The sequence below is a fragment of the Aegilops tauschii genome, chromosome 4, assembly GCF_002575655.3.
Source record: "Aegilops tauschii subsp. strangulata cultivar AL8/78 chromosome 4, Aet v6.0, whole genome shotgun sequence".
Lineage (NCBI taxonomy): Eukaryota > Viridiplantae > Streptophyta > Magnoliopsida > Poales > Poaceae > Aegilops > Aegilops tauschii.
The window spans coordinates 444,861,377-444,870,241 of NC_053038.3; the positions used below are offsets into that span (position 1 = coordinate 444,861,377).

At 54.2% G+C, this 8,865-nt stretch overlaps 1 protein-coding gene across 1 annotated transcript; it reads right to left on the reverse strand.

The window, feature by feature from the left end:
* Positions 1 to 6,235: 6,235 nt before the first annotated feature.
* LOC109772863 (cytochrome b561 and DOMON domain-containing protein At4g12980) lies at positions 6,236 to 8,616 on the reverse strand. The gene is made up of 2 exons (XM_020331568.4): positions 7,701 to 8,616; positions 6,236 to 6,997 (listed from the first exon to the last, which is right to left on the reverse strand). The coding sequence occupies exons 1-2, from the start codon at positions 8,610 to 8,612 to the stop codon at positions 6,452 to 6,454; spliced, it is 1,458 nt and encodes a 485-aa protein (XP_020187157.2). The 5' UTR covers positions 8,613 to 8,616; the 3' UTR covers positions 6,236 to 6,451.
* Positions 8,617 to 8,865: the final 249 nt, after the last annotated feature.

Here is an 8,865-nt window from a genome sequence, read left to right on the forward strand (position 1 = left end):
GGGCCAGCTCGACGAGAGCGGCTGCCAGGTGCTGATCCAGAACGGCGTCCTGCGCGTGCGCGACCGGGAGCGTCGCCTCCTCGTCAAGGTACAGAGAGCACCAAATCGTTTGTACTCTGTTGCGTTACGGATCGCGCAGCCCGTGTGTCTTGCAGCGCACAGCGGCGGTGACACGGCGTGGACCTGGCACGTGCGCTACGGGCATCTCAACTTCGACGCTCTGCGCAAGCTAGCGCGCCAGGACATGGTGCACGGCCTGCTCGTGGTTGAGCATGTGGATCAACTTTGCGACGCGTGCCTGGCGGGCAAGCAGCGGCACTCCGCGTTCACACAACAGGCCAAGCACCGTGCACAGGAGCGGCTGGAGCTCGTGCACGGCGATCTCTCCGGGCCGATCTCGCCAACGACACCGAGCGGGAAGAAATACTTCCTCCTACTGGTGGACGACGCCACCAGGTTCATGTGGCTCGTGCTACTCGCAACAAAGGACGAGGCCGCAGCGGCGATCAAGCGCGTACAAGCTCTCGCGGAGTCTGAATCAGGGCTCAAGCTGCGGACGGACCGCAGTGGAGAGTTCACGTCCGGCTCATTCACGGGTACTGCGCCGAGCTGGGCGTCAGCCGTCACCTCACCGCCCCGTACTCACCGCAGCAGAACGGTGTGGTGGAGCGCCGAAACGGCACGGTGGTGGGCATGGCCCGGAGTCTTCTGAAGGCCAAGCACGTCCCCGGTGAGTTCTGGGGCGAAGCGGTCACGACGGCGGTGTTCCTGCTGAACCGCGCACCCACCAAGAGCGTGGACGGCGTGACGCCATTCGAGGCATGGCATGGACGCAAGCCGAACGTGCATTATCTGCGCACCTTTGGGTGTGTAGTGCATGTGAAGGACACGTGCCCTGGACTGAAGAAACTCGACGATCGCAGCCGGCGATGATCGTCGTCGGCTACGAGCCCGGCACCAAGGGCTATAGAACCTATGACCCAACAACTGGGCGCGTGCACATCACACGCAACGCCGTGTTCGACGAAGGGGCGCACTGGGACTGGGCAAGAGAGGAAGGCGCCGTGAACACGTTCAGCGGGGCCGACACGTTCGTGGTCGAACACCTGGTGAGCAAACCTCCAGGGGCGACAGATGAGGGGGGGGGGTGCAGCCACCTCGCCTCCGACCACACCACCAGCGTCTCCAGCGCCGTCAACTGCAGCTTCGTCAACCCCAGCACCGACAACTCCAGTTTCTGTCAGTCCAGGAGGGGTGGAGCTGGTGTCGCCACCAACGTCGTTCAGCGACAACGTGCTCGACGCGGCAGACGACATAGAGCGAGAGCACCGTTTCCGCACCTTGCAGAACGTGCTGGATTTCGGCCCGGCGGACGACCCAGACGAAGAGCTACATCTGCTGGCCGCTGAGGAGCCGAGCTCGTTCACTGAGGCAGAACAAGAAGTGAGTTGGCGGGGCGCCATGATCGAAGAGTTGAGCCCGATCGAGGACAATCAAACATGGCAGCTCACTTCTCTCCCTCCTGGGCACCGCACCATTGGCTTGAAGTGGGTCTACAAGGTCAAGAAGGACGCGCGCGGGGAGGTACTCAAGCACAAAGCTCGGCTCGTGGCGAAGGGCTATGTACAGCAGCACGGCATCGACTACGACGAGGTGTTCGCCCCAGTAGCGCGCCTCGAGTCAGTACGGATGCTGCTGGCACTCGCGGCGAGCGCGGGCTGGGCCGTTCATCACATGGACATCAAATCGGCGTTCCTGAACGGCGAGCTCCAGGAAGAAGTCTATGTGCAGCAACCACCGGGATTTGTCGTCGCCGGCAAGGAGCATCTTGTCCTGCGCCTGAACAAGGCTCTGTACGGTCTGAAGCAGGCTCCCAGAGCATGGAACACCAAGCTAGACACTTGTCTGAGCAAGCTGGGGTTCACGCGCTGTCCGTCAGATCACGCGGTGTACGCACGGGGCACGGCGACCACATGCCTCATCGTGGGCGTGTACGTGGACGACCTGGTGATCACCGGATCCGACACAAAGGAGATCACCAAGTTCAAAGGAGAGATGCAGAAGCTGTTCAAGATGTCTGATCTGGGTCTGCTGAGTTTCTATCTCAGAATTGAAGTGAAGCAGACAGAGGATGGCATCGTCATTTCACAGAGCGCGTACGCACGGAAACTCCTGGAGAAGAGTGGCATGGCTGGCTGCAAACCTTGTCACATCCCCATGGAGCCTCGTTTCAAGCTATCAAAGGAGAGCACGGCGCCACCAGTGGATGCGACGGAGTACCGCAGCGGCGGCGGCGGCCTGCGCTATCTGGTGCACACGCGCCCTGACCTGACCTTCTCGGTTGGGTACGTCTCGCGCTTCATGGAGGCGCCAATTGAAGAGCACCGCACCACCGTCAAGCACATCTTGAGGTACATCGCCGGCACTCTGCATCTGGGCTGCAAGTACGGCAGAGGAGATGGTGAGCCTGAACTCACTGGTTACAGCGACAGTGACCTTGGCGGCGATGTGGACACACGCAAGAGCACCTCCGGGACCCTGTTCTTGCTCGGAGGAGGAGTGATAACCTGGCAGTCGCAGAAGCAGAAGATTGTGGCACTCTCCAGCTGCGAATCAGAGTACGTCGCAGCAACCACAGCAGCCTGTCAGGGAATCTGGCTCGCGCGCCTGCTCAGCGAGTTCAGAGAAAAGGAAGAGAAGACAGTGAGACTCAAGGTCGACAACAAATCTGCAATCTCTCTGGCAAAGAACCCTGTGATGCACGACAGATCGAAGCACATCGAGCTCAGGTATCATTTCATCAGAGATTGCGTGGAGACGAAGAAGGTCGAACTTGAGTATGTGGCAACAGAGTTTCAACTTGCAAACATGCTCACCAAGCCCCTTGGTCGTGTTCGACTGCAGCAGCTGCGCTCAAGCATCGGCATGATCGAGGCAACACCCTGAACGATCAGTTTAGGGGGTGATTGTTGGGTAAACTTCAAAGTTCAGGTTTAGGGTTTTAGGTGTCGATAGTTTTCAGTTTCGTCAGTAGTTGCAGTTTCGTCAGATAAGCCCGAGCTGCGACTCGGTTTTGGTTAGAGTTTTTAGCGGCGCCCTGACCCAATCGTGGGATGGCACGAAAGCACGGTCAAGGCGCCATGGCAGGCGAAGCGCGAGGGGCGCTGGGATGGCGGCGTCCACTACTCGCACTAGCTCCGTGTTTCGTTGTAATTCAGTTAGCAAACTCTGAATTAATGAGAAGAAACAGAAAAGCTGCAGCAAGTTCGCAGCGCAAAGACTCTCTCCCTCTTTCGCACCCACTCTCGTGTAGAACTCCGGTGATCGCCGAAGCAAGAGCCGTCGAGGTCTGCCTGACATACGTCATGCCCGTGGAGCAGCTTCTCGTTCATCACCGCGACCCCGAAGTTGCCCAAGCTTAAGGCCGCCGCCGGCGGCATCGCCTCGGTGGGGACGAGAGTTTTCAGCAGCGCGTGCTGTCTGTGGAGTGGAGCAGGAACGCAGCACATGGGCAAATAACTCTCCAGATAGCTTTCACAAGAACGGATTATTTGCAAGGGAACAACAACAAAATTAGCATGAGCTGCAAAGTTGCATATATATAAGTAATGTTTCATTACAACTAAAATACTTTGGTAGTCCCTGAAATACTACCTCATCCATCTAAAATACTATAAAAGAGAAATATTTATTGCGCCCATGTTCACTGGGAGGGCGTTTTTTATGATAATTTATGTTGTCATGAGAATGGCAAATTTCTTTACCAAGCACGACGAAACCCAGCGAAAAACTGAACTGAGCGGATTTTCCATTCATACTAAAGAAATTTGCCATCCGCGGACAATACAAATTGACATGAAAACGTTCGATTTGCCATGCCTTCCCAGCGAACTTCACTTGTTTTGAAAATCCAATATAGAATATAGGATGTACTATAATTTTCGAAAGTCAAACTTTTCATGCTTGGTCAAATTTGTAAAGAAAAAGTATTGGATTACCATCATTCCAAAGGTATTTTTCATTATTTCATATTTTATTTATTTGGTATTCCCTCTGTTCACAAATATAAGGTGTTTTGGATATGTCAATATAGAGTAGACATGGACTAAAATGAGTGAATAAACACACTAAAACTTCTCTGTATACATCCTAGAACAAAATTAGAACAACTTATATTTCTGAACGGGGAGAGCATTTTACATGTCGATATTATTTTTCTATGAAGTTGATCAAATATAGAAATCTTTGATTTTTGGAAAAAGATAATGCACCTTTTATTTTGAAACTAAAGGAGTCCAATTATCCCACAAATATGTCCTGAGCATTGCCCTGCCTACCACTTTCCCATCTTGCTTCTTGACGTGCACCGCAAAGTGAGACATTGAAACGTTGTCTCTTGTGATCTTGTACGAGAGAGCGGGAGTAAATAGCATAAAACTACCACTTTTCGTCCTATTGTTCCAAAAAACTACCACATTTTTGTTTGTGACTGATAACTACCAGAATTGGAGTTGGTTGTTTCAAAAAACCCAAATGACCGTATGTTTTACAATTGATTATGATTCTGACATGTCAGGCCCGCACGTAAGAGCTCTAATCGTTTGACCGTTTGTTGACCGTTATGTGGCATAAAAGCAATCAGGTCCCTGCCAAAAAATAAAAAAGCAATCGGGTCCCTGTACTTAATCAAAGAAAGCAATCGGGTCCCTATGGAGGTCGTCCTGCAGCTCACGCACCCGCGTAGTGACCTCGTCGGAGGGCCGGAGCAGGTGAGGAGGGAGCTTCCGGCCGTTGCTGCTGCTCCTTTGTGAGTCGGCGGAGGGCCTGGCGAGGGAGCTCCGTCGCCATCTCCTGGTGCCCAAGCTCCTCCCAGGTGCGTGCACGAGGGCGGGAGCGGCGCTCCTCCCAGGCGTGTGGACGAGGGCGCCGGTGGTAGGCGGCTCGATGCGGAGCAGGGGTCAACGCGGCGATGCGAAGCGGCTGCCGGCGAAGTGTGAGGACGCGGAGGAGGCGTGAGGGGGGGGGGGGGTTGGGGTTGCGCGAGTTCCGGCGGGATGGTTGCGCAAGTTCCGGCGGGATGGTTGCGCGAGTTCCGGCGGCGGATCCCGCCGGGTCGAGGCAGGCGGCTGACGGCGCTGGGACCCCGGCGAGGCGAGGAACGGAGGGGAGGCGCAAGGCGAAGGGTCAGAGCAGATCCGGTGACTTCCAGGCGCGGCGGCGCGCCGCAGGCTCGCGACGGTCGAGTGCATTGGATTCTCTCTGCCCCGATCCGATCGAAGGAAGAAGATAGGAACGAGCAGAGAAGATTTTTCTCATTGGGGATTTTTGAGAGGCTGACATATGGGGCCCATTTGTCAGTTAACGGTCAAACTGACGGTCAACCAGACGGTTCGTTTAGGAGCGGGCCACACCTGTCATAATCTTGATCAGTTGTAAAACACAAGGTCATTTGGGTTTTTTGAAACAACCGACTCCAATTCTGGTAGTTATCAGTCACAAACAAAAATGTGGTAGTTTTTTGGAACAATAGGACGAAAAGTGGTAGTTTTATGCTATTTACTCAGAGAGCGGCGATCAAGTTTTTGATGAGCTCTCTTGCAGGACTGCTGGGCTTTTCTTCGTCGTGGCTGCAGACGGCTGCTCGATTACATGGCGACCAATTCTTCTTCCACCGTGCCATACGTTCTCCTATCCCTTCTATTAATGATTTTTTTTAGATACTATAATACTAGCAATTGATATGGATATGATGTTTGTCTGCTATGTACCCGATGTCATGACTAATTACATAACTCTGTTAAGCTCATCATATAAATTATGGTTATCATGTTTCATCTACTTTTTTTCATTTTATAGATCAAACTCAATGAAAAATTGTTCAATTATTCAACATATTTTGGATGGAAAATTGGACTCTTTCTAAGGGCCTCGAGTACGTTCTGAACTCTTGAACCATCGTTTTCGCGATCCCCACACTCTACGTGCAGGTGCAGCCCAGGCCCTATGAGGTTATGAAGCTGCCAAACGGAAGACAAGGCAAGACAAGAAGAGAGGGTCCTCATTTTTGTTGCGTCAGTTGATGACGTTGACGCCCCTCTAGAAAACTCCCCTCTTTTCCCGTCTGACCGATGCATGGTTGGTTGAAGCCGACGTTGGCCGAAAGTCTACTTGGGTTATCTCGTCCGCGATCAAATCACGGCATCGATCGATGAAGAAGCAATCACGGGGCCATATGTAAATCGAAACCATACATACACTATGCATATAAATGAAAATAATCATACATCAGCTCGAAGAAAGAATGTATACAATGGCCACCAAAGAAGTCGAAGAAGAAGAAAAAGAAAGATCTACTACAGAAGAAGCAATACGAAAGATAAAAACATGGAGTTCATCGCTCAAACACGTCGCAGCATCAAAACTGCACGCCGATCCGATCCGATCCCGACGCTCATAGCTGCACGCCGGTCCCGTTGGCGCCGCCGTGGGCCTGGTTGCGCTTGCGCCGGCGGAGGACGATGGCCCAGGTGATGGCCTCGAGGACGAGCGCGACGCCGGCGAGCGTGGCGAGGATGACGATGTAGCTCGTCTTCCAGCCCGTCACCGGCTTGAGGATGTTGAGGCCCTTGAAGATGTTGACGGCGGCGAGGACGATGACGGAGTAGCCGACGGAGTGGTGGTAGGCATTCCAGTACACCCGGTACTTGTTCTTCTTGTCTGGCCTGAGGAAGAGCGCGAAGACCTGGAGCGTGGCCAGGCAGAAGATGGCGATGCCGATGTTGCGGTGGGTGCTGTAGGTGAGGCCCTTGGACTCGCTGCCCAGCTTCAGCCCCAGGCCCCAGCCGGCGACGCCCAGCGCGTAGCCGGAGATCTGGCAGGCGATGTGGAGGTAGAACCACGCCGGGTCGGCGGACTCGAACACGCGGAGGTAGCGCGCGATCATGGCGCCCAGCGGGATCAGGACGCCCCATCCCACGCCGTTGAGCACTCCGTGGAGCTGTTTGTGGATGAATCACATGGTTAGAAAGAAATTAATAATGAAACTGTGACCTAATTCAATCAAGAAGAGGAACATTGGTCAAAAAATACTAGTGAATTACTCTTCTACTTGCAATGCTTTATGATCAAATGATCAAGTGAGTCCATGATTGAACAGTTGTAGGCGGCTAACTTGCATAATAATATTAATATATTATTACTACTAGTACTAGTAAATCAAGTTGGGGTGGTGAAAATTCAGAGGTTTGGTGCAGGTGCAGCTCCCCCAGCCAGCAGGCTACTTGTTGCTTCTCAGAGTTGAGTTTGACCATGGTTCGTCAAGGAACGCATGAGCAGAACGAGGTATAGGTTTATGGCCATCCCTATCACTATCAGTGGATCAGGTCGCTGAACCCATCAAATCGTATCATTGAAATTCTAGGCCTTCTTTACATGTCACGTCCAAATTATATGAACTGACCAGCTCTCGATCATTATCTCCAACTATAGTATGCTGAATTTTTATGGTCTGAAATAATAATTAGTTGATCATAAACTATGTCGCCATCCGATTGATGGCTTATGATAACTCACCTAACATGTAAACAATTGGACAGCGAATCGAGCATTGAGCCGTTGAAGAAAACCAAGAGCATATTTGTCTTTGTTTACTAGAGTTGTTTGATTAAACTAGCAATCAAGCTGGAGACAGAGAGACTTACGTTTCGGCGGTGCAGCCTGGAGTTGGAGCCGCCGGTGCTGGTGCCGGAGAGGAAGTCGAGGTTCTGGGCGGACTGGAGGTTCTGCCCCGATACGGGGTGCGGCGAGATACGGCCGCCGGAGATGGGCCCGGCCTGCCACACCGTGTTCTGCGACGTGGTGTTGCCCGGCAGCGCCACGGTGGCGTAGATGGTGTAGGCGCCGCCGGCGTACTCGGCGCTGGCCGGGACGGGCACGTCGAAGGAGAGGGCGGTGTTGTCGAGGGTGGGGGCCGTGGTCCTCAGGATGGTGGTGAGCACGGACACGGCGCCGCCGCTCTGCGAGGCGACGAACACGTTGCTGCCGGCCATGCCGCTGCCGCTGGGGTTGATGCCCCAGCCGACCCACCCGTCGGCGCCGGACGGCGCCCGGAAGGCGATGTCGGCCGTGCCGTTCCCGGCGTGGTACGTCCAGTGGAGGCTGGCGCCGAGCACGGGCAGCTGGTTGCACTTGAGGAACGTCCGGCCCCCCGTGAAGGTCGCGGAGAGGCAGCCGCTCTGCGCCGCCGCGCCCGCCGCGAAGAGGAGCACCAGGAGGGGGAGCCACGCCGTGGAGTGGCCTGGCCGCGCCATGGCAGCGATGGAGGTCAGAGCAGGAGGTTGGAGGGGCGAAATGGAGCGCGGGAGGCGGAGGAGGTGGTGGAGCGGAGGGAGCTGGTGGTGGTGAGAGGAGGAGGCGGGGGGAGGAGGTATATGTACCGACCGGCGACGCGAGGGCGCGGTTGTTGGGGAGGCTGCCGTGCGGGTGGAAACTTCCATGCCGGTACGCGGGAGGGACAGAGTCTCCTTGGCTGCTGAACGATAAACCTTCGCTCGTCTAAATCTAAAAAAAGGCGCTGAATAACCGAGGCTGTACGTAGTACAGATACAGTTCATATCTCCGTTGAAAGTTCTAGGCCGGGAGACCGTTTCCTCCTATGATGTCTAGGCTGTATGCCCGCTGCAAAGCGCAAACTGTTTTAATTTTTAATTTTGGGGAGTTGAGAAAGAGGGCGGCAAAGCATATTCGGCAGCGTGCGTGAGCTTGCGAAGCCACCCACTGTTCCAGCACGAAAGGATTGCATGTAGTACGAAGGAATAGATGCCACAATCACACCGATGCTATGCCGTGCAAAGGGATTCATTCCAG

Bases quoted from the DNA above. Each gene is read 5' to 3' on its own strand.
- LOC109772863 (XM_020331568.4), bottom strand. From the start codon at position 8,612: ATGAACTGTATCTGTACTACGTACAGCCTCGGTTATTCAGCGCCTTTT. The intron at 6,998-7,700 runs GTAAGTCTCTCT...ATCCACAAACAG, and splicing joins CCAGGCTGCACCGCCGAAAC to CTCCACGGAGTGCTCAACGG.